At 52.3% G+C, this 27,272-nt stretch overlaps 1 protein-coding gene across 1 annotated transcript in view; it reads left to right on the forward strand.

Moving 5' to 3' along the window:
- SYNGAP1 (synaptic Ras GTPase activating protein 1) overlaps positions 1-27,272 on the forward strand; it is a 104,439-nt gene that overhangs the window by 57,493 nt on the left and 19,674 nt on the right. The window contains exons 7-14 of the mRNA XM_085532662.1: positions 1,335-1,433; positions 3,842-4,396; positions 11,632-11,776; positions 12,664-12,808; positions 15,915-16,151; positions 22,312-22,513; positions 25,026-25,201; positions 25,315-25,356. Coding sequence (XP_085388788.1) covers positions 1,335-1,433; positions 3,842-4,396; positions 11,632-11,776; positions 12,664-12,808; positions 15,915-16,151; positions 22,312-22,513; positions 25,026-25,201; positions 25,315-25,356 — 1,601 coding nt within the window. The remainder of the gene's footprint in view (positions 1-1,334; positions 1,434-3,841; positions 4,397-11,631; positions 11,777-12,663; positions 12,809-15,914; positions 16,152-22,311; positions 22,514-25,025; positions 25,202-25,314; positions 25,357-27,272) is intronic.

The raw sequence follows: 27,272 nt of genomic DNA on the forward strand, positions 1-27,272 counted from the left end.
GGGGTGACCCCATATATCCCCTATAGGCCCCTATGGGGTGACCCCATAAATCCCCTATAGGCCCCTATGGGGTGACCTCATTGAATCCCCTATAGGCCCCTATGGGGTGACCCCATTAAATCCCCTATAGGCCCCTATGGGGTGACCCCATTAAATCCCCTATAGGCCCCTATGGGGTGACCCCATTAATCCCCTATAGGCCCCTATGGGGTGACCCCATAAATCCCCTATAGGCCCCTATGGGGTGACCCCATTAATCCCCTATAGGCCCCTATGGGGTGACCCCATAAATCCCCTATAGGCCCCTATGGGGTGACCCCATTAATCCCCTATAGGCCCCTATGGGGTGACCCCATTAATCCCCTATAGGCCCCTATGGGGTGACCCCATTAATACCCTATAGGCCCCTATGGGGTGACCCCATTACATCCCCTATAGGCCCCTATGGGGTGACCCCATTAATCCCCTATAGGCCCCTATGGGGTGACCCCATAAATCCCCTATAGGCCCCTATGGGGTGACCCCATAAATCCCCTATAGGCCCCTATGGGGTGACCCCATAAATCCCCTATAGGCCCCTATGGGGTGACCCCATTAATCCCCTATAGGCCCCTATGGGGTGACCCCATTACATCCCCTATAGGCCCCTATGGGGTGACCCCATTAAATCCCCTATAGGATCCCATGGGGTGACCCCATTAAATCCCCTATAGGCCCCTATGGGGTGACCCCATTACATCCCCTATAGGACCCCATGGGGTGACCCCATTACATCCCCTATAGGCCCCTATGGGGTGACCCCATTGAATCCCCTATAGGCCCCTATGGGGTGACCCCATAAATCCCCTATAGGCCCCTATGGGGTGACCCCATTAATCCCCTATAGGCCCCTATGGGGTGACCCCATTACATCCCCTATAGGCCCCTATGGGGTGACCCCATTAAATCCCCTATAGGATCCCATGGGGTGACCCCATTAAATCCCCTATAGGCCCCTATGGGGTGACCCCATTACATCCCCTATAGGACCCCATGGGGTGACCCCATTACATCCCCTATAGGCCCCTATGGGGTGACCCCATAAATCCCCTATAGGCCCCTATGGGGTGACCCCATAAATCCCCTATAGGCCCCTATGGGGTGACCCCATTAATCCCCTATAGGCCCCTATGGGGTGACCCCATTAAATCCCCTATAGGCCCCTATGGGGTGACCCCATTAATCCCCTATAGGCCCCTATGGGGTGACCCCATAAATCCCCTATAGGCCCCTATGGGGTGACCCCATTAATCCCCTATAGGCCCCTATGGGGTGACCCCATTAATCCCCTATAGGTGACCACGGCGTCGGGCACCAAGTGCTTCGCGTGTCGCTCGGCCGCAGAACGGGACAAATGGATCGAGAACCTACAAAGGGCCGTGAAACCCAACAAGGTGAGGGGGGGATTAGTGGGGTCGGGTGGGGGGGGTGGGTCAAGTGTCGGCCATATTGCCCCATATCCCCCCATATTACCCCATAATCACCTTATAACCACCATATCCCCCCCATATCCCCCCATATTCCCCATATAAACCCTATAACCCCCCATATTCCCCCATATCCCCATAACCCCCTTATAACCCCCATAACCCCATATCCCCCCCATATTCCCCTATAACCCCCCATATCCCCCTGTATCCCCCTTATAACCCCCCATAACCTCCATATCCCCCCCATATTCCCCCATAACCCCCTATATCCCCTTGTAACCCCCCATATCCCCCATAACCCCCTAATAACCCCCATATCCCCCCCATATTACCCCCCCATATCCCCCTTTATAACCCCTTTATAACCCCCCCATAACCCATTATAACCCCCCTATAATCCCCCATATCCCCCCATATTCCCCCATAATCACCTTATAACCCCCCATATCCCCCCCATATTCCCCCATAACCCCCTATATCCCCCTTGTAACCCCCCATATTCCCCATAACCCCCTAATAACCCCCATATCCCCCCCATATTCCCCCCATATTCCCTATAACCCCCCATATCCCCCCATATTCCCCCATAATCACCTTATAACCCCATATCCCCCTCATATTACCCCATAACCCCCTTATAACCCCCCATAACCCATTATAACCCCCCATAACCCCCTTAAACCCCCCATAACCCCCATATAACCCATTATAACCCCCCATATTCCCCCATAACCCCATTACGACCCCCCATAACCCCATTATAACCCCTATAACCCCATTATAACCCCCCATATAACCCCTATAACCCCCCATATCCCCCTTATAACCCCCATAACCCCATTATAACCCCCCTTATAACCCCTATAACCCCCCATATCCCCCTTATAACCCCCATAACCCCATTATAACCCCCATATAACCCGTATAACCCCCATAACCCCATTATAACCCCCATAACCCCATTATATCCCCCCATATAACCCCTTATAACCCCCCATAACCCCCTTATAACCCCTATAATCCCCTATATCCCCTTATAACCCCCATATCTCCCATTATAACCCCTACATTCCCCCATATCCCCCCATATCCCCCCATAACACCCTATAACCCCCATAACCCCATTATAACCCTCATAACCCCCCATAACCCCCATAACCCCATATAAACCCTATGCCCCCCATAACCCCCCCTATAACCCCCATAACCCCCCATATCACCCCATAACCCCCCATATCACCCCATATCCCCCCATAACACCCTATAACCCCCTTATAACCCCCATATCCCCCCATATCCCCCCATATCCCCCCCCATAACCCCCATATCTCCCCTTACCCCCCTTATAACCCATTATAACCCCCCTATAACCCCTATAACCCCCTATAACCCCCCATAACCATTCTATAACCCCCCATAACCCCCCATATCCCCCTTATAACCCCCTTATAACCCCTATAACCCCCCATATCCCCCCATATCCCCCTTATAACCCATTATAACCCCCCATATCCCCCTTATAACCCATTATAACCCCCCATATCCCCCCATAACCCCCATAACCCCCATATAACCCATTATAACCCCCCATAACCCCCCATATAACCCCTATAACCCCCATAACCCCCTTATAACCCATTATAACCCCCGTATAACCCCTATAACCCCCCATATCCCCCCACAACCCCCCATATCCCCCCATAACCCCCTTAAACCCCCCATAACCCCCATATAACCTATTATAACCCCCCATATTCCCCCATTACACCCTATAACCCCCATAACCCCATTATAACCCCCCCATATCCCCCCATAACCCCCATAACCCCCCCATAACCCCATTACGACCCCCCATAACCCCATTATAACCCCTATAACCCCATTATAACCCCCCATATAACCCCTATAACCCCCCATATCCCCCTTATAACCCCCATAACCCCATTATAACCCCCCATATAGCCCCTATAACCCCCATAACCCCCCTTATAACCCCCATATCCCCCCATACCCCCCTCATAACACCCCATATCCCTCCCATATCCCCCCATAACCCCTCTATAACCCCCATATCCCCCCATATCCCCCCATATCCCCCCGCATAGCCCCCATATCTCCCCTTACCCCCCTTATAACCCCCTTAAACCCCCCCATAACCCCCTTATAACCCATTATAACCCCCATATAACCCCTATAAATCCCCATATCCCCCCAATAACCATTCTATAACCCCCATAACCCCCTTATAACCCCTATAACCCCCATATCTCCCATTATAACCCCCTACATTCCCCCATATCCCCCCATATCCCCCTATAACCCCCATAACCCCATTACAACCCCCCATAACACCCCCTATAACCCCCCCCCAGGACAACAGCCGCCGCGTGGACAACGTGTTGAAGCTGTGGGTGATCGAAGCTCGCGACCTGCCCCCAAAGAAACGCTATTACTGCGAGCTGTGCCTGGACGACATGTTGTACGCCCGCACCACCAGCAAAGCCCGCACCGACAACGTGTTTTGGGGAGAACACTTTGAATTTAACAACCTCCCCGCGGTCAGAACCATCCGGCTCCACCTTTATAAAGACACCGATAAGAAGAGGAAGAAAGATAAGAGTAATTACGTGGGGATGGTCAGTATTCCTATTGCCAGTGTGACCGGGAGGCACTTTGCGGAGCAGTGGTATCCATTGAGTCAACCCAGCGGGAGTAAAAGCAAAGCTGGGTGTCCGGCATTGAGGGTAAAGAGCCGGTTCCAGACCATGAGCATCCTCCCCATGGAGCTGTACAAGGAGTTCGCTGAGTACGTGACTAATAACTATCGCATGCTGTGCGCCGTGCTGGAGCCCGTGCTCAGCGTCAAGAGTAAGGAGGAGGTGGCGTGTGCGCTGGTGCATATACTGCAGAGCACCGGGAAGGCCAAGGTGGGGACATAGGGGGGGTGTAGGGGGTATGGGGGGGAGTGGGGAGGGATGGATGGATGGAGGGATGGAGGGAGGGAGGAGAGATGGATGGATGGATGGAGGAGAGATGAAAGGAGGGATGGATGGAGAGATGGATGGAGGAGAGATGAAAGGAGGGAGGGATGGAGAGATGGATGGATGGGGATGGATGGAGAAAGGATGGAGATGGATGGAGGAGAGATGGAGGACAGATGGAGGACGGAAAGATGGAGGAGAGATGGAAGGAGAGATGGAAGAGGGATGGATGGATGGATGGAGAGATGGATGGAGAGATGGAGAGATGGATGGATGGATGGATGGAGAGGTGGATGGAGAGATGGAGAGATGGATGGAGGGATGGATGGAGAGATGGATGGAGAGATGGATGGAGAGATGGATGGAGAGATGGAGAGATGGATGGAGGGATGGATGGAGAGATGGATGGAGAGATGGATGGAGAGATGGAGAGATGGATGGAGGGATGGATGGAGAGATGGATGGAGAGATGGATGGAGAGATGGAGAGAGGATGGATGGATGGATGGAGAGATGGATGGATGGATGGAGAGATGGATGGATGGATGGAGGGATGGATGGATGGATGGATGGATGGATGATGGATGGATGGATGGATGATGGATGATGGATGGATGATGGATGGATGGATGGATGGATGGATGGATGGATGGATGATGGATGGATGGATGGATGATGGATGATGGATGGATGGAGTTCGCTGAGTACGTGACTAATAACTATCGCATGCTGTGCGCCGTGTTGGAGCCCGTGCTCAGCGTCAAGAGTAAGGAGGAGGTGGCGTGTGCGCTGGTGCATATACTGCAGAGCACCGGGAAGGCCAAGGTGGGGAGATAGGGGGGGTATGGGGGGGTATAGGGGGGAGTGGGGGGGGATGGATGGAGGGAGGGATGGATGGAGGGGGGATGGATGGAGATTGGATGGAGGATGGAGGAGAGATGGAAGGAGGGATGGATGGAGAGATGGATGGATGGGGATGGATGGATGATGGATGGATGGAGGGATGGATGGAGAAAGGATGGAGATGGATGGAGGAGAGATGGAGGAGGGATGGAGGACGGAAAGATGGAGGAGAGATGGAAGGAGAGATGGAAGAGGGATGGATGGATGGATGGATGGAGAGATGGATGGAGAGATGGATGGATGGATGGAGAGATGGATGGAGAGATGGATGGATGGATGGATGGATGGATGGATGGAGAAAGGATGGAGATGGACGGAGGAGAGATGGAGGAGTGAAGGAGAAGGGATGGATGGAGGATGGATGGATGGATACATGGAGGAGAGATGGAGGATGGAAAGAAGGAGGAGAGATGGAAGAGGGATGGATGGATGGATGGATGATGGATGAAGGATGGAAGGATGGAGAATGGAAAGATGGAGGAGAGATGGAGGATGGAAAGATGGAGGAGAGATGGTAGGAGAGATGGAGGAGTGAAGGATGGATGGAGGGATGGATGATGGATGGATGGATGGATGGATGGATGGATGGATGATGGATGGATGATGGATGGATGGATGATGGATGGATGGATGATGGATGGATGGATGGATGGATGGATGGATGATGGATGGATGATGGATGGATGGATGATGGATGGATGGATGGATGGATGATGGATGGATGGATGATGGATGGATGATGGATGGATGGATGATGGATGGATGGATGATGGATGGATGGATGATGGATGGATGGATGGATGATGGATGGATGGATGGATGGATGATGGATGGATGGATGGATGGATGGATGGATGGATGATGGATGGATGGATGATGGATGGATGATGGATGGATGGATGATGGATGGATGGATGGATGGATGGATGATGGATGGATGGATGGATGGATGGATGGATGGATGGATGATGATGGATGGATGGATGATGGATGGATGGATGATGGATGGATGGATGATGGATGGATGGATGATGGATGGATGATGGATGGATGGATGATGGATGGATGATGGATGGATGGATGATGGATGGATGATGGATGGATGATGATGGATGATGGATGGATGGATGATGGATGGATGGATGGATGGATGGATGGATGGATGATGATGGATGGATGGATGGATGATGGATGGATGGATGGATGATGGATGGATGGATGATGGATGGATGATGGATGGATGGATGGATGGATGGATGGATGGATGGATGATGGATGGATGATGGATGGATGATGGATGGATGGATGATGATGGATGGATGGATGGATGATGGATGGATGATGGATGGATGGATGATGGATGGATGGATGGATGGATGGATGATGGATGGATGATTGATGGATGGATGGATGATGGATGGATGGATGGATGATGGATGGATGGATGGATGGATGGATGGATGGATGGATGGATGATGGATGGATGGATGATGGATGATGGATGGATGGATGATGGATGGATGGATGATGGATGGATGGATGGATGGATGGATGATGGATGGATGGATGGATGGATGGATGATGGATGGATGGATGGATGATGGATGGATGATGGATGGATGGATGGATGGATGGATGAAGGATGGATGGATGGATGGATGATGATGATGGATGGATGGATGGATGATGGATGGATGGATGGATGGATGGATGATGGATGGATGATGGATGGATGGATGGATGATGGATGGATGGATGGATGATGGATGGATGATGGATGGATGGATGATGGATGGATGGATGGATGGATGGATGGATGGATGGATGGATGGATGGATGATGGATGGATGGATGATGGATGGATGGATGGATGATGGATGGATGATGGATGGATGGATGGATGGATGGATGGATGGATGGATGATGGATGGATGATGGATGGATGGATGATGGATGGATGGATGATGGATGGATGATGGATGGATGATGGATGGATGGATGGATGATGGATGGATGGATGATGGATGGATGGATGGATGGATGATGGATGGATGGATGGATGGATGATGGATGGATGGATGGATGGATGGATGATGGATGGATGGATGATGGATGGCTGGATGATGGATGGATGGATGATGGATGGATGGATGATGGATGGATGGATGATGGATGGATGGATGGATGATGGATGGATGATGGATGGATGGATGATGGATGATGGATGGATGGATGGATGGATGGATGGATGGATGGATGGATGGATGGATGGATGATGGATGGATGGATGGATGGATGGATGATGGATGGATGGATGATGGATGGATGGATGATGGATGGATGGATGATGGATGGATGATGGATGGATGGATGATGGATGGATGGATGGATGGATGATGGATGGTGATGGATGGATGATGGATGGATGATGGATGGATGGATGATGGATGGATGGATGGATGGATGATGGATGGATGATGGATGGATGGATGATGGATGGATGGATGGATGGATGGATGGATGGATGATGGATGGATGATGGATGGATGATGGATGGATGGATGATGGATGGATGGATGATGGATGGATGGATGGATGGATGATGGATGGATGATGGATGGATGGATGATGGATGGATGGATGGATGGATGGATGATGGATGGATGATGGATGGATGATGGATGATGGATGGATGGATGGATGATGGATGGATGGATGGATGGATGGATGGATGGATGGATGGATGGATGATGGATGGATGGATGGATGATGGATGGATGGATGATGGATGGATGGATGATGGATGGATGATGGATGGATGGATGGATGATGGATGGATGGATGGATGGATGGATGATGGATGGATGGATGGATGATGGATGGATGATGGATGGATGGATGGATGGATGGATGGATGGATGGATGGATGGATGGATGATGGATGGATGGATGGATGGATGATGGATGGATGGATGGATGGATGGATGATGGATGGATGATGGATGGATGGATGGATGATGGATGGATGGATGGATGGATGGATGATGGATGATGGATGGATGATGGATGGATGGATGGATGGATGGATGGATGGATGGATGGATGGATGGATGGATGATGGATGGATGGATGATGGATGGATGGATGGATGATGGATGGATGATGGATGGATGGATGGATGGATGGATGGATGGATGGATGATGGATGGATGATGGATGGATGGATGATGGATGGATGGATGATGGATGGATGATGGATGGATGATGGATGGATGGATGGATGATGGATGGATGGATGATGGATGGATGGATGGATGGATGGATGGATGGATGGATGGATGGATGATGGATGGATGGATGGATGGATGGATGATGGATGGATGGATGATGGATGGATGGATGATGGATGGATGGATGATGGATGGATGGATGATGGATGGATGGATGATGGATGGATGGATGGATGATGGATGGATGATGGATGGATGGATGATGGATGATGGATGGATGGATGGATGGATGGATGGATGGATGGATGGATGGATGGATGGATGATGGATGGATGGATGGATGGATGGATGATGGATGGATGGATGATGGATGGATGGATGATGGATGGATGGATGATGGATGGATGATGGATGGATGGATGATGGATGGATGGATGGATGGATGATGGATGGATGATGGATGGATGATGGATGGATGATGGATGGATGGATGATGGATGGATGGATGGATGGATGATGGATGGATGATGGATGGATGGATGGATGGATGGATGGATGGATGGATGGATGATGGATGGATGGATGGATGATGGATGGATGATGGATGGATGGATGATGGATGGATGGATGATGGATGGATGGATGGATGGATGATGGATGGATGATGGATGGATGGATGATGGATGGATGGATGGCATGGATGGATGATGGATGGATGATGGATGGATGGATGGATGATGGATGGATGGATGGATGATGGATGGATGGATGGATGGATGGATGGATGGATGGATGGATGGATGATGGATGGATGGATGATGGATGATGGATGGATGGATGATGGATGGATGGATGATGGATGGATGATGGATGGATGGATGGATGATGGATGGATGGATGGATGATGGATGGATGGATGGATGGATGGATGGATGGATGGATGGATGGATGATGGATGGATGGATGGATGGATGATGGATGGATGGATGGATGGATGGATGATGGATGGATGATGGATGGATGGATGGATGATGGATGGATGGATGGATGATGGATGGATGATGGATGGATGGATGATGGATGGATGGATGGATGGATGATGGATGGATGGATGGATGATGGATGGATGGATGGATGATGGATGGATGATGGATGGATGGATGATGGATGGATGGATGGATGGATGGATGGATGGATGGATGGATGGATGGATGGATGGATGATGGATGGATGGATGATGGATGGATGGATGGATGATGGATGGATGATGGATGGATGGATGGATGGATGGATGGATGGATGGATGATGGATGGATGATGGATGGATGGATGATGGATGGATGGATGATGGATGGATGATGGATGGATGATGGATGGATGGATGGATGATGGATGGATGGATGGATGATGGATGGATGGATGGATGGATGGATGGATGGATGGATGGATGGATGATGGCTGGATGGATGATGGATGGATGGATGGATGATGGATGGATGATGGATGGATGGATGGATGGATGGATGGATGGATGGATGATGGATGGATGATGGATGGATGGATGATGGATGGATGGATGGATGGATGGATGATGGATGGATGATGGATGGATGGATGGATGATGGATGGATGGATGGATGATGGATGGATGGATGGATGGATGGATGGATGGATGGATGGATGGATGGATGATGGATGGATGGATGATGGATGATGGATGGATGGATGGATGATGGATGGATGGATGGATGGATGGATGGATGGATGGATGGATGGATGGATGATGGATGGATGGATGATGGATGGATGGATGGATGATGGATGGATGATGGATGGATGGATGGATGGATGGATGGATGGATGGATGATGGATGGATGATGGATGGATGGATGATGGATGGATGGATGGATGGATGGATGGATGGATGGATGGATGGATGGATGGATGATGGATGATGGATGGATGGATGATGGATGGATGGATGGATGGATGGATGATGGATGGATGGATGGATGGATGGATGGATGATGGATGGATGGATGGATGATGGATGGATGGATGGATGATGGATGATGGATGGATGGATGGATGATGGATGGATGGATGGATGGATGATGGATGGATGGATGATGGATGGATGGATGGATGGATGATGGATGGATGGATGGATGGATGGATGGATGGATGGATGGATGGATGATGGATGGATGGATGGATGGATGGATGGATGGATGGATGATGGATTGGATGGATGGATGGATGATGGATGGATGGATGGCATGGATGGATGGATGATGGATGGATGGATGGATGGATGGATGATGGATGGATGATGGATGGATGGATGATGGATGGATGGATGGATGATGGATGGATGGATGGATGGATGGATGGATGGATGGATGATGGATGGATGGATGGATGGATGATGGATGGATGGATGGATGGATGATGGATGGATGGATGGATGGATGGATGGATGGATGATGGATGGATGGATGGATGGATGATGGATGGATGGATGGATGGATGATGGATGGATGATGGATGGATGGATGATGGATGGATGGATGGATGGATGATGGATGGATGATGGATGGATGGATGATGGATGGATGATGGATGGATGATGGATGGATGATGGATGGATGGATGATGGATGGATGGATGGATGGATGATGGATGGATGATGGTTATTGATGATGGATGATGGATGGATCTATGGATGGATGATGGTTATTGCATGATGGATGATGGATGGATGATGGTTATTGATGATGGATGAATCTATAGCTGGATCTATAGATGGATGATGGTTGATGGATGCTGGTTATTGATGATGGATGATGGATGGATCTATAAATGGATGATGGTTGATTGATGCTGGTTATTGATAATGGATGATGGATGGATGCTGGTTAATTGATGCTGGTTATTGATGATAGATGCTGGTTGATTGATGCTGGCTATGGATGCTGGATGCCGGCGGTTGGGTGCAGGGCGGTGGGTTGGGTGCTGGCTGTGGGTGTCCCTGATGCTGGTGGGCAGGATTTCCTGTCGGACATGGCCATGACGGAGGTGGATCGATTCATGGACCGCGAGCATCTCATCTTCCGGGAGAACACGTTGGCCACCAAAGCCATCGAGGAGTATCTGAAACTCATCGGACAGAAATACCTCAAGGACGCCATCGGTGAGACGGGGGGCGCCCCATAGACGGACATGGGGTGATGGGATGGCCCCATATATGGACATGGGGTGATGGGGTGGCCCTATATATGGACTTAGGGGTGATGGGGTGACCCTATATATGGACATAGGGGCGATGGGATGGCCCAATATATGGCCATGGGGTGCTAGGATGGCCCCATATATGGCTGGGCTGTCCCTATATATGGCCATGGGGTGATGGGATGGCCCTATATATGGCCATGGGGTGCTGGGATGGCCCCATATATGGCTGGGCTGTCCCTATATATGGCTATGGGGTGCTGGGCTGTCCATGGGGTGCAGGGATGACCCCTATATATGGCCATGGGGTGATGCGGTGGCCCTATATATGGCCATGGGGTGATGGGGTGGCACTGTATATGGCCATGGGGTGATGGGGTGGCCCTATATACGGACATGGGGTGATGGGGTGGCCCTATATATGGCCATGGGGTGATGGGGTGGCCCCATATAGAGCTAGGCTCCCTTACCCCATACATCCCACTCCTCTCTGGTTATGGGTCTATGGGGTGACCCCATTGAGGTATCCCCCCCTTCACCCCACACATCCCACCCCACTGGGGCTCTGGGTCTATGGGGTGACCCCATTGAGGTATCCCCCCCCCTCACCCCACACATCCCACCCCACTGGGTCTATGGGTGACCCCCATCCCCCCCACTCCTGGATCTATGGGGTGACCCCCTCACCCCACACATCCCACCCCACTGGGGCTCTGGCTCTATGGGGTGACCCCATTGAGGTATCCCCCCCCCTCACCCCACACATCCCCCCCCACTCCTGGCTCTATGGGGTGACCCCATTGAGTTGCCCATCCCCCTCACCCCACACGCCCCCCATGTCCCCCATAGGTGAGTTCATCCGCGCGCTGTACGAGTCGGAGGAGAACTGCGAGGTGGATCCCATGAAGTGCTCGGCCTCCACCCTGGCCGACCACCAGGCCAACCTGCGAATGTGCTGCGAGCTGGCGCTCTGCAAGGTGGTCAACTCCCACTGGTGAGAAACCCCCCTTCCTTCCTTCCTTCCTTCCTTCCTTCCTTCCTTCCTTCCTTCCTTCCTTCCTTCCTTCCTTCCTTCCTTCCTTCCTTCCTTCCTTCCTTCCTTCCTTCCTTCCTTCCTTCCTTCCTTCCTTCCTTCCTTCCTTCCTTCCTTCCTTCCTTCCTTCCTTCCTTCCTTCCTTCCTTCCTTCCTTCCTTCCTTCCTTCCTTCCTTCCTTCCTTCCTTCCTTCCTTCCTTCCTTCCTTCCTTCCTTCCTTCCTTCCTTCCTTCCTTCCTTCCTTCCTTCCTTCCTTCCTTCCTTCCTTCCTTCCTTCCTTCCTTCCTTCCTTCCTTCCTTCCTTCCTTCCTTCCTTCCTTCCTTCCTTCCTTCCTTCCTTCCTTCCTTCCTTCCTTCCTTCCTTCCTTCCTTCCTTCCTTCCTTCCTTCCTTCCTTCCTTCCTTCCTTCCTTCCTTCCTTCCTTCCTTCCTTCCTTCCTTCCTTCCTTCCTTCCTTCCTTCCTTCCTTCCTTCCTTCCCTTCCTTCCTTCCTTCCTTCCTTCCTTCCTTCCTTCCTTCCTTCCTTCCTTCCTTCCTTCCTTCCTTCCTTCCTTCCTTCCTTCCTTCCTTCCTTCCTTCCTTCCTTCCTTCCTCCCTCCCTCCCTCCCCTCCCTCCCTCCTCCCTCCCTCCCTCCCTCCCTTCCAGTCATTCCCCATATAGACCCACTAATCATTTCCCATAGCTTCTAATCACATCCCTTCCCCCCAACCCCCCATCACTCCCCATATAGACCCACTGATCCCTTCCCTACCCAACCCCATCATATCCCACCCCATATCCAGCTCTAGGGACCCCATATTCAACTATGGGGACCCCATATCCAGCTCTGGGGACCCTCCAACCCCATAACCCCCCATCTAGACCCACTGATCCCATTGTTCCCCCCCACGTATCTCAGCGTGTTCCCTGTGAGCTCAAGGAGGTTTTCGCCCCGTCATATCCCACCCCAACCCCATATCCAGCTATGGGGACCCCCCTCCCCTTCTCACCCCCTTCTCCCCCCATATAGACCCACTGATCCTTCCCCAACCCCATCATATCCCACCCATAACCAACTCTGGGGACCCCCATCACTCTCCATCCAGACCCACTGATCCCTCCCCATCCCCATCATATCCCACCCCAACCCCATATCCAGCTATGGGGACCCTCCTCCCCTTCTCCTCCCATTCTCCCCCCATCTAGACCCACTGATCCCGTTGTTCCCCCCCACGTATCTCAGTTTGTTCCCCCATGAGCTCAAGGAGGTTTTCACCCCATCATATCCCACCCCATATCCAGCTCTAGGGACCCCATATTCAACTATGGGGACCCCATATCCAGCTATGGGGACCCCCTTCCCCTTCTCCCCCCATATCTCCCCATCCAGACCCACTGATCCTTCCCCATCCCCATCATATCCCACCCCATAACCAACTCTAGGGACCCCCCAACCCCATCATTGCCCATCCAGACCCACTGATCCTTCCCCATCCCCATCATTTCCAACCCATAACCAACTCTGGGGACCCCCATCACTCTCCATCTAGACCCACTGATCCTTCCCCATCCCCATCATATCCCACCTCCATCCCATATCCATCTCTGGGGACCCCCCAACCCCATCACTCCCCATCTAGACCCACTGATCCCGTTGTTCCCCCCCACATATCTCAGCGTGTTCCCCGTGAGCTGAAGGAGGTTTTCGCCCCATCACATCCCACCCCGACCCAATATCCAGCTCTGAAGACCCCCCTCCCCCTATCCCACCCCCTAACCCCCCATCACTCCCCATATAGACCCATTAATCACATCCCTTTCCCCCCAAACCCCCCATCACTCCCCATCTAGTCCCACTGATCCCTTCCCTACCCAACCCCATCATATCCCACCCCATATCCAGCTCTAGGGACCCCATATTCAACTATGGGGACCCCATATCCAGCTCTGGGGACCCCCATCCCCTTCTCCCCCCTTCTCCCCCCATCACCCCCCATCTAGACCCCCTAACCCCATTGTTCCCCCCATCTAGACCCCCTAACCCCGTTGTTCCCCCCATCTAGACCCCCTAACCCCATTGTTCCCCCCATCTAGACCCCCTAACCCCGTTGTTCCCCCCATCTAGACCCCCTAACCCCATTGTTCCCCCCATCTCGACCCCCTAACCCCATTGTTCTCCCCATCTAGACCCCCTAACCCCATTGTTCCCCCCATCTAGACCCCCTAACCCCATTGTTCCCCCCATCTAGACCCCCTAACCCCATTGTTCCCCCCCGTATCTCAGCGCGTTCCCCCGTGAGCTCAAGGAGGTTTTCACCCCATCATATCCCACCCCATATCCAGCTCTAGGGACCCCATATTCAACTATGGGGACCCCATATCCAGCTCTGGGGACCCCCATCCCCTTCTGCCCCCCATATCTCCCCATATAGACCCACTGATCCCATTGTTCCCCCCCACATATCGCAGCGTGTTCCCCCGTGAGCTCAAGGAGGCTTTTGCCCCATCATATCCCACCCCGACCCCATATTCAACTATGGGGACCCCATATCCAACTCTGGGGACCCCCCAACCCCATATCTCCCCATCTAGACCCCCTAACCCCATTCCTCCCCCCCCCATATCTCAGCGTGTTCCCCCGTGAGCTCAAGGAGGTTTTCACCCCATCATATCCCACCCCATATCCAGCTCTAGGGACCCCATATTCAACTATGGGGACCCTATATCCAGCTCTGGGGACCCCCATCCCCTTCTCACCCCCATCACTCCCCATATAGACCCACTGATCGCTTCCCTTCCCCATCATATCCCACCCCAACCCCATATCCAGCTCTGAAGACCCCTCCTCCCCTTCTCCCCCCATATCTCCACATCCAGACCCACTGATCCCTTCCCCATCCCCATCATATCCCACCCCAACCCCATATCCAGCTATGGGGACCCCATATCCATCTCTGGGGACCCCCCAGCCCCATATCTCCCCATCCAGACCCCCTAACCCCATTGTTCCCCCCATCCAGACCCCCTAACCCCATTGTTCCCCCCATCACGACCCCCTAACCCCGTTGTTCCCCCCATTGATTGCAGCGTGTTCCCCCGTGAGCTCAAGGAGGTCTTTGCGTCGTGGCGGCTGCGTTGCGCCGAGCGCGGCCGTGAGGACATCGCGGATCGTCTGATCAGCGCGTCCTTGTTCCTGCGCTTCCTGTGCCCGGCCGTCATGTCCCCGAGTCTGTTCGGGTTAATGCAGGAATATCCCGACGAGCAGACGGCCAGAACACTCACACTGATAGCCAAGGTCATCCAGAACCTGGCCAACTTCAGCAAGTGAGATTATATGGGGTGTATGGGATATATGGGATATATGGGATATATGGGATATGTGGGGTATATGGGGTATATGGGGTATATGGGGTATGGGATGGGAATGGCCAGAACGCTCACACTGATAGCCAAGGTCATCCAGAACCTGGCCAACTTCAGCAAGTGAGATTATATGGGGTGTATGGGATATATGGGATATATGGGATATATGGGATATGTGGGGTATATGGGGTATATGGGGTATATGGGGTATGGGATGGGAATGGCCAGAACGCTCACACTGATAGCCAAGGTCATCCAGAACCTGGCCAACTTCAGCAAGTGAGATTATATGGGGTGTATGGGGTGTATGGGGTGTATGGGGTGTATGTGGTGTATGGGGTGTATGGGGTGTATGGGGTGTATGGGGTGTATGGGGTGTATGGGATGTATGGGGTGTATGGGGTGTATGGGATGTATGGGGTATATGGGGTGTATGGGGTGTATGGGGTGTATGGGGTGTATGGCGTATATGGGGTATATGGGGTGTATGGGGTGTATGGGGTGTATGGGGTGTATGGGGTGTATGGGGTGTATGGGGTATATGGGGTGTATGGGGTATATGGGGTGTATGGGGTGTATGGGGTGTATGGGGTGTATGGGGTGTATGGGGTGTATGGGGTGTATGGGGTGTATGGGGTATATGGGGTGTATGGGGTATATGGGGTGTATGGGGTGTATGGGGTGTATGGGGTGTATGGGGTGTATGGGGTGTATGGGGTATATGGGGTGTATGGGGTGTATGGGGTATATGGGGTGTATGGGGTGTATGGGGTGTATGGGGTGTATGGGGTGTATGGGGTATATGGGGTGTATGGGGTGTATGGGGTGTATGGGGTGTATGGGGTGTATGGGGTGTATGGGGAGTATGGGATGTATGGGATATATGGGATGGGAATGGCCAGAACGCTCACATTGATCGCTAAGGTCATCCAGAACCTGGCCAACTTCAGCAAGTGAGATATGGGGTATATGGGGTATATGGGGTATATGGGGTGTTTGGGGTATATGGGGTGTATGGGGTGTATGGGATATATGGGGTGTATGGGGTGTATGGGGTATATGGGGTGTATGGGGTGTATGGGGTGTATGGGGTGTATGGGGTGTGTGGGATATATGGGGTGTATGGGGTGTATGGGGTGTATGGGGTGTATGGGGTATATGGGGTGTATGGGGTGTATGGGGTGTATGGGGTGTATGGGGTGTATGGGGTGTATGGGGTGTATGGGGTGTATGGGGTATATGGGGTGTATGGGGTATATGGGGTGTATGGGGTGTATGGGGTGTATGGGGTGTATGGGGTGTATGGGGTGTATGGGGTGTATGGGGTATATGGGGTGTATGGGGTATATGGGGTGTATGGGGTGTATGGGGTGTATGGGGTATATGGGGTGTATGGGGTGTATGGGGTATATGGGGTGTATGGGGTGTATGGGGTGTATGGGGTGTATGGGGTGTATGGGGTGTATGGGGTGTATGGGATGTGTGGGGTGTATGGGGTGTATGGGGTGTATGGGGTGTATGGGGTGTATGGGGTGTATGGGGTATATGGGGTATATGGGGTATATGGGGTGTATGGGGTGTATGGGGTGTATGGGGTGTATGCGGTGTATGGGGTGTATGGGGTATATGGGGTATATGGGGTGTATGGGGTGTATGGGGTGTATGGGATGGGAATGGCCAGAACCCTGACACTGATAGCCAAGGTCATCCAGAACCTGGCCAACTTCAGCAAGTGAGATTATATGGGGTGTATGGGGTGTATGGGGTGTATGGGGTGTATGGGGTGTATGGGGTGTATGGGGTGTATGGGGTTTATGGGGTATATGGGGTATATGGGGTGTATGGGGTGTATGGGGTGTATGGGGTGTATGGGGTGTATGGGATGTATGGGATGTATGGGGTGTATGGGGTGTATGGGGTATATGGGATATATGGGGTGTATTGGATGTATGGGGTATATGGGGTGTATGGGGTGTATGGGGTTTATGGGGTATATGGGGTATATGGGGTGTATGGGGTGTATGGGGTGTATGGGGTGTATGGGGTGTATGGGGTGTATGGGATGTATGGGATGTATGGGGTGTATGGGGTGTATGGGGTATATGGGGTGTATGGGGTGTATGGGGTATATGGGGTGTATGGGGTGTATGGGGTGTATGGGGTATATGGGGTGTATGGGGTGTATGGGGTGTATGGGGTGTATGGGGTGTATGGGGTATATGGGGTGTATGGGGTGTATGGGGTGTATGGGGTGTATGGGGTATATGGGATGTATGGGGTGTATGGGGTGTATGGGATGTATGGGGTGTATGGGGTGTATGGGGTGTATGGGGTGTATGGGGTATATGGGGTGTATGGGGTGTATGGGGTGTATGGGGTGTATGGGGTGTATGGGGTGTATGGGGTATATGGGGTGTATGGGGTGTATGGGGTGTATGGGGTGTATGGGGTGTATGGGGTGTATGGGGTATATGGGGTGTATGGGGTATATGGGGTGTATGGGGTGTATGGGGTGTATGGGGTGTATGGGGTATATGGGGTGTATGGGGTATATGGGGTGTATGGGGTGTATGGGGTGTATGGGGTGTATGGGGTGTATGGGATATATGGGGTGTATGGGGTGTATGGGGTGTATGGGGTATATGGGGTGTATGGAGTATACGGGGTGTATGGGGTATATGGGGTGTATGGGGTGTATGGGGTGTATGGGGTGTATGGGGTGTATGGGGTATATGGGGTGTATGGGGTGTATGGGGTATATGGGGTATATGGGGTGTATGGGGTGTATGGGGTATATGGGGTGTATGGGGTATATGGGGTGTATGGGGTGTATGGGGTGTATGGGGTGTATGGGGTGTATGGGATATGTGGGGTGTATGGGGTGTATGGGGTGTATGGGGTGTATGGGGTATATGGGGTGTATGGGGTGTATGGGGTGTATGGGGTGTATGGGGTATATGGGGTGTATGGGGTGTATGGGGTGTATGGGATATATGGGGTATATGGGGTGTATGGGGTATATGGGGTGTATGGGGTGTATGGGGTATATGGGGTGTATGGGGTATATGGGGTGTATGGGGTGTATGGGGTGTATGGGGTATATGGGGTGTATGGGGTGTATGGGGCATATGGGGTGTATGGGGCATATGGGGTGTATGGGGTATATGGGGTGTATGGGGTGTATGGGGTGTATGGGGTGTATGGGATGTATGGGGCATATGGGGTGTATGGGATGGGAATGGCCAGAACGCTCACATTGATTGCCAAGGTCATCCAGAACCTGGCCAACTTCAGCAAGTGAGATTATATGGGGTGTATGGGGTGTATGGGGTGTATGGGGTGTATGGGGTGTATGGGGTATATGGGGTGTATGGGGTGTATGGGGTATATGGGGTGTATGGGGTGTATGGGGTATATGGGGTGTATGGGGTGTATGGGGTATATGGGGTGTATGGGGTGTATGGGGTGTATGGGGTATATGGGGTGTATGGGGTATATGGGGTGTATGGGGTATATGGGGTATATGGGGTGTATGGAGTATACGGGGTGTATGGGGTATATGGGGTGTATGGGGTATATGGGGTGTATGGGGTGTATGGGGTATATGGGGTGTATGGGGTGTATGGGGTATATGGGGTGTATGGGGTGTATGGGGTATATGGGGTATATGGGGTGTATGGGGTGTATGGGGTGTATGGGGTATATGGGGTGTATGGGGTATATGGGGTGTATGGGGTATATGGGGTATATGGGGTGTATGGAGTATACGGGGTGTATGGGGTATATGGGGTGTATGGGGTGTATGGGGTGTATGGGGTGTATGGGGTGTATGGGGTATATGGGGTGTATGGGGTGTATGGGGTATATGGGGTGTATGGGGTGTATGGGGTATATGGGGTATATGGGGTGTATGGGGTGTATGGGGTATATGGGGGCTATGGGGTATATGGGGTATATGGGGTGTATGGGGTATATGGGGTGTATGGGGTGTATGGGGTGTATGGGGTGTATGGGGTGTATGGGGTATATTGGGGTATATGGGGTGTATGGGGTGTATGGGGTATATGGGGTATATGGGGTGTATGGGATGTATGGGGTATATGGGGTGTATGGGGTGTATGGGGTATATGGGGTGTATGGGGTATATGGGGTGTATGGGGTGTATGGGGTGTATGGGGTGTATGGGGTGTATGGGGTATATGGGGTGTATGGGTATATGGGGTATATGGGGTGTATGGGGTGTATGGGGTATATGGGGTATATGGGGTGTATGGGGTACATGGGGGGTATGGGGTATATGGGGTGTATGGGGTGTATGGGATATATGGGATATGGGATATATGGGGTGTATGGGGTATATGGGATATATGGGGTATGTGGGATATATGGGATATATGGGATATATTGGGTATATGGGATATATGGGATATATGGGATATATGGGATATGGGATATATGGGATATGGGATATGGGATGATGGATATGGGATATGGGATGTGGGAGATGGGATATGGGAGATAGGATGGGATGGGGTGGATATGGGATATGGGATATGGGATGATGGATATGGGGTATGGGATATGGGATATGGGAGATGGGAGATGGGATATGGGATACAGGATGGGATGGGATGGGATGGATATGGGATATGGGATGATGGATATGGGATATGGGATATGGGATATGGGATATGGGATATGGGATATGGGAGATGGGATATGGGATATGGGATATGGGATGATGGATATGGGATATGAGATGTGGGAGATGGGATGAGATGGGATGGGATGGGATGGGATAGAGATGGGATGGGATGGATATGGGATATGGGATATGGGATATGGGATATGGGATATGGGATATGGGAGATGGGATATGGGATATGGGATATGGGATGATGGATATGGGATATGGGAAATGGGATGGGATGGATGGGATGGATGACGGATAGGATGATGTATGGAAGAGCCATACAGGAGATGGGCCATATGGGTCATGGGGACGGGGCTTAGGGGGATGACAGTGGGGTTGTGTAACGGGGACCCCATTGAGCACCACCCCATAGGTTTGGGAGCAAGGAGGAGTACATGGCAGGGAGATGGGATATATGGGATATATGGGATATATGGGATATGGGATATGGGATATGGGATATGGGATATGGGATATGGGATATGGGATATGGGATGATGGATATGGGATGATGGATATGGGATGGGATGATGAAATGGGATGGGATGGATGACGGATAGGATGATGTATGGAAGAGCCATACAGGAGATGGGCCATACAGGTGATGGTGGGGAGTGATGTGGGTGGATGAGAGTGGGGTTGTGTAACGGGGACCCCATTGAGCACCCCCCATAGGTTTGGGAGCAAGGAGGAGTACATGGCAGGGAGATGGGATATATGGGATATATGGGATATATGGGATATATGGGATATATGGGATATGGGATATGGGATATATGGGATATGGGATATGGGATATGGGATATGGGATATGGGATGATGGATATGGGAAATGGGATATGGGATATGGGATATGGGATATGGGATATGGGATATGGGATGATGGATACGGGATATGGGATATGGGATATGGGATATGGGATGTTATGGATGGGATGGATGACGGATAGGATGATGTATGGAAGAGCCATACAGGAGATAGGCCATGATGGTGGGGAGTGATGTGGGTGGATGAGAGTGGGGTTGTGTAACGGGGACCCCATTGAGCACCCCCCATAGGTTTGGGAGCAAGGAGGAGTACATGGCAGGGAGATGGGATATATGGGATATATGGGATATATGGGATATATGGGATATATGGGATATGGGATATATGGGATATGGGATATATGGGATATGGGATATGGGATATGGGATATGGGATATGGGATATGGGATATGGGATACAGGATGGACCCCATTGAGCACCCCCCCATAGGTTTGGGAGCAAGGAGGAGTACATGGCAGGGAGATGGGATATATGGGATATATGGGATATATGGGATATGGGATATGGGATATGGGATATGGGATATGGGATGATGGATATGGGATATGGGATATGGGATATGGGATACAGGATGGACCCCATTGAGCACCCCCCCATAGGTTTGGGAGCAAGGAGGAGTACATGGCCTTCATGAACGAGTTCCTGGAGCTGGAGTGGACCAGCATGCAGCAGTTCCTCTATGAGATCTCCAACCTGGACACCCTGACCAACAGCACCAGCTTCGAGGGTTACATCGACCTGGGCCGAGAGCTGTCCACCCTCCATGCCCTACTATGGGAGGTCATGTCCCAGCTCAGCAAGGTGGGGGGGGGAATTGGGGACGGGGGGGGTCGTGTTTGGGGTCAAACAAATGGGGAGGTTTGGGGGTCTTGGATATGGGGTGTCTGTACCTTGTAGAGTGTATGGGGGATCAATGGGGTGGGATGGGATCAATGGGATGGGATGGGATGGGATGGATGGGATGGGATGGGATGGGATGGGATGGGATGGGATGGGATGGGATGGATGGGATGGGATGGGATGGGATGGGATGGGATGGGATGGATGGGATGGGATGGGATGGGATGGATGGGATGGGATGGGATGGGATGGGATGGGATGGAATGGGATCAATGGGATGGGATCAATGGGATGGGATGGGATCAATGGGGTGGGGTGGGATGGGATGGGATGGGATGGGATGGGATGGGATGGGATGGAGATGGGATGGGATGAGATGGGATGGGATGGGATCAATGGGGTGGGATGGGATGGGATGGGATCAGTGGGGTGGGATGGGATGGGATCAATGGGGTGGGGTGGGATGGGATCAATGGGGTGGGATGGGATGGGATGGGATCAATGGGGTGGGATGGGATGGGATCAATGGGTTGGGATGGGTTAATTGGGGACGGGGGGGTCGTGTTTGGGGTCAAAGCAATGGGGAGGTTTGGGGGTCTTGGATATGGGGGTGTATCCACCTTGTAGAGTCTATGGGGGATCAATGGGGTGGGATGGGATGGGATGGGATCAATGGGGTGGGATGAATGGGATGGGATGGGATGGGATGGGATGGGATCAGTGGTATGGGATCAATGGGATGGGATGGGATATTATAGGATGGGATGGATGGGATGGGATGGGATCAATGGGATGGGATTAATGGGGGAGGGGGGGATCGTGTTTGGGGTCAAAGCAATGGGGATGTTTGGGGATCTTGGATATGGGGGTGTCTCCAACTTGGAGAGTCTGTGGGGGATCAATGGGGTGGGATGGGATCAATGGGATGGGATGGGATCAATGGGATGGGATGGGATGGGATCAATGGGTTGGGATGGGATCAATGGGATGGGATGGGATGGGATGGGATCAATGGGTTGGGATGGGATCAGTGGGATGGGATGGGATGGGATGGGATCAATGGGATGGGATGGGTTAATTGGGGATGGGGGGGTCGTGTTTGGGGTCAAAGCAATGGGGAGGTTTGGGGGTCTTGGATATGGGGTGTCTGTACCTTGTAGAGTGTATGGGGGATCAATGGGGTGGGATAGGATCAATGGGATGGGATCAATGGGATGGGATGGGATGGGATGGAATGGGATGGGATGGGTTAATTGGGGACGGGGGGGGTCGTGTTTGGGGTCAAACAAATGGGGAGGTTTGGGGGTCTCAAGTGTGGGGCTGTATCCATCTTGTAGGGTCTGTGGGGGATCAATGGGGTGGGATGGGATGGGATGGATGGGGATCAATGGGATGGGATGGGATGGGATCAATGGGATGGGATGGGTTAATTGGGGAGGGGGGGGCGTGTTTGGGGTCAAAGCAATGGGGAGGTTTGGGGGTCTTGGATATGGGGTGTCTGCACCTTGTAGAGTCTATGGGGGATCAATGGGATGGGATGGGATGGGATGGGATGGGATGGGATGGGATGGGGATCAGTGGGATGGGATATTATGGGATGGGATGGGTTGGGATGGGATGGGATGGGATGGATGGGATGGGATGGGATCAATGGGATGGGATGGGATGGGATGGGATGGGATGGGATGGATGGGATGGGATGGGATGGATGGGATGGGATGGGATGGGATCGGATCAATGGGATGGGATGGGATGGAGATGGATAGGATGGATGGGATGGATGGGATGGGATGGGAATGGATGGGATGTGATGGATGGGATGGGATGGGATGGGATGGATGGGATGGGATGGGATGGGATGGGATGGATGGGATGGGATGGGATGGATGGGATAAATGGGATGGGATGGGATCAGTGGGATGGGATGGGATGGGATCAATGGGGTGGGATGGGATCAATGGGATGGGATGGGATGGGATGGATGGGATGGGATGGAGATGGGATGGGATGGGATGGATGGGATGGGATGGGATGGATGGGATGGGATGGGATGGGATGGGGATCAGTGGGATGGGATATTATGGGATGGGATGGGTTGGGATGGGATGGGATGGGATGGGATGGGATGGGATGGGATGGGATGGGATGGGATGGGGATCAGTGGGATGGGATATTATGGGATGGGATGGGTTGGGATGGGATGGGATGGGATATTATGGGATGTGATGGATGGGATGAGATGGGATCAGTGGGATGGGATGGGATGGGATGGGATGGGAATGGATGGGATGAGATGGGATGGGATCAATGGGATGGGATGGGATGGGATGGGATCAATGGGATGGGATGGGATCAATGGGATATTATGGGATGGGAGCCATATTATGTCCCAGTCCTCCACCTCACGCGGACATTGGGGTCCATATAGTCCATGTTGTGGGTCTGGGGGTCACACCGTGTCCGTGCCCCCCAGGAAGCCCTGCTGAAGCTGGGCCCCCTCCCTCGCCTGCTGACCGACATCAGCGTGGCCCTACGCAACCCCCACCTGCAGAGACAGCCCAGCCAGGGGGAGCGGCTGCCCCCCAAGGGGTTGGTGCTGCGGGGACCCTCGGCCGACATCCAGCCCTACCTCGTGCGGGACCTCAACAGGTCAGACCCCCAGAGACCCCCCCTTAAATCCTATACACCCCCCCCCCAAAGCTCTCCTTGTGGGGTTGTCCCTATGGGGAGATGTGGGGTCTGAGCCCTGTGTGTCCCCACAGCTCTGTTGACCTCCAGTCCTATATGGTGCGGGGCCTTAACAGGTGGGTTGGGGGGGGTTTATGGGGGTGGGATTGGGGTGGGGTGGAATGGGATGGGATGGGATGGGATGGGATGGATGGGATGGGATGGGATGAATAGGATGGGATGGGATGGGATGGGATGGGATGGAGATGGATGGGATGGATGGGATGGGATGGGATGGGATGAATAGGATGGGATGGAGATGGGATGGGATGGGATGGGATGGGATGGGATGGGATGGGATGGGATGGGATGGGATGGGATGGAGATGGGGTGGGATCGATGGGATGGGATGGGATGGGATGGGATGGGATGGAGATGGGATGGGATGGGATGGGATGGGATGGGATGGGATGGGATGGAGATGGGATGGGATGGGATGGGATGGGATGGGATGGGATGGGATGGGATGGGATGGGATGGGATGGGATCAATGGGATGGGATGGGATGGGATGGGATGGGATGGGATGGATGGGATGGGATGGGATGGGATGGGATGGGATGGGATGGGATGGGATGGGATGGGATGGGATGGGATGGATGGGATGGGATGGGATCAATGGGATGGGATGGGATGAGGATGGGATGGGATGGGATGGGATGGATGAGATTTGATCCGCATTGATCTCCCATTGATCTCCATTGATCCCCCATTGATCTCCCCCCATCCTCATTGATCTCCCATTGATCCCCCATTGATCCCCCATTGATCTCCATTGATCCCCCATTGATCTCCCCCCATCCTCATTGATCTCCCATTGATCTCATTGATCTCCCATTGATCTCCCATTGATCTCCATTGATCCCCCATTGATCTCCCCCCATCCTCATTGACCTCCATTGATCTCCATTGATCTCCATTGATCCCCCATTGATCTCCCATTGATCCCCCATTGATCTCCCATTGATCTCCATTGATCTCCCATTGATCTCCCCCCATCCTCATTGATCTCCCATTGATCTCATTGATCCCCCATTGATCTGCATTGATCTCCATTGATCCCCCATTGATCTCCCATTGATCTCATTGATCTCCCATTGATCTCCCCCCATCCTCATTGATCCCCCATTGATCTCCATTGATCTCATTGATCTCCTATTGATCTCCCCCCATCCTCATCGATCTCCCATTGATCTCCATTGATCCCCCGTTGATCTCCCCCCATCCTCATTGATCTCCCATTGATCTCATTGATCTCCCATTGATCTCCCATTGATCTCCCCCCATCCTCGTTGATCTCCCATTGATCTCCCATTGATCCCCCACTGATCTCCCATTGATCCACCATTGATATCCCCCCATCCTCATTGATCTCCCATTGATCTCATTGATCCCCCATTGATCCCCCATTGATCTCCCATTGATCTCCCGTTGATCCCCCATTGATCTCCCCCCATCCTCATTGATTTCCCATTGATCCCCCATTGATATCCCCCCATCCTCATTAATCTCTATTGATCCCCATTGATCTCCCCCCATCCTCATTGACCTCCATTGATCTCATTGATCCCCCATTGATCTCCCATTGATCTCCATTGATCCCCCATTGATCTCCATTGATCCCCCATTGATCTCCCATTGATCTCCATTGATCCCCCATTGATCTCCCCCCATCCTCATTGATCTCCCATTGATCTCATTGATTCCCCATTGATCCCCCATTTATCTGCATTGATCTCCATTGATCTCATTTATCTCCCATTGATCTCCCGCCATCCTCATCGATCTCCCATTGATCTCCCATTGATCTCCCCCCATCCTCATTGATCTCCATTGATCCCCATTGATCTCCCCCCATCCTCATTGATCTCCCATTGATCTCATTGATATCCCATTGATCTCATTGATCTCCCATTGACCTCCCATTGATCCCCCACTGATCTCCCATTGATCTCATTGATCCCCCATCGATCCCCCATTGATCTCCCATTGAT

This window comes from Coturnix japonica, unplaced genomic scaffold, assembly GCF_054131305.1.
Source record: "Coturnix japonica strain WE unplaced genomic scaffold, WE-NBRP24 Scf050, whole genome shotgun sequence".
Taxonomy (NCBI): domain Eukaryota; kingdom Metazoa; phylum Chordata; class Aves; order Galliformes; family Phasianidae; genus Coturnix; species Coturnix japonica.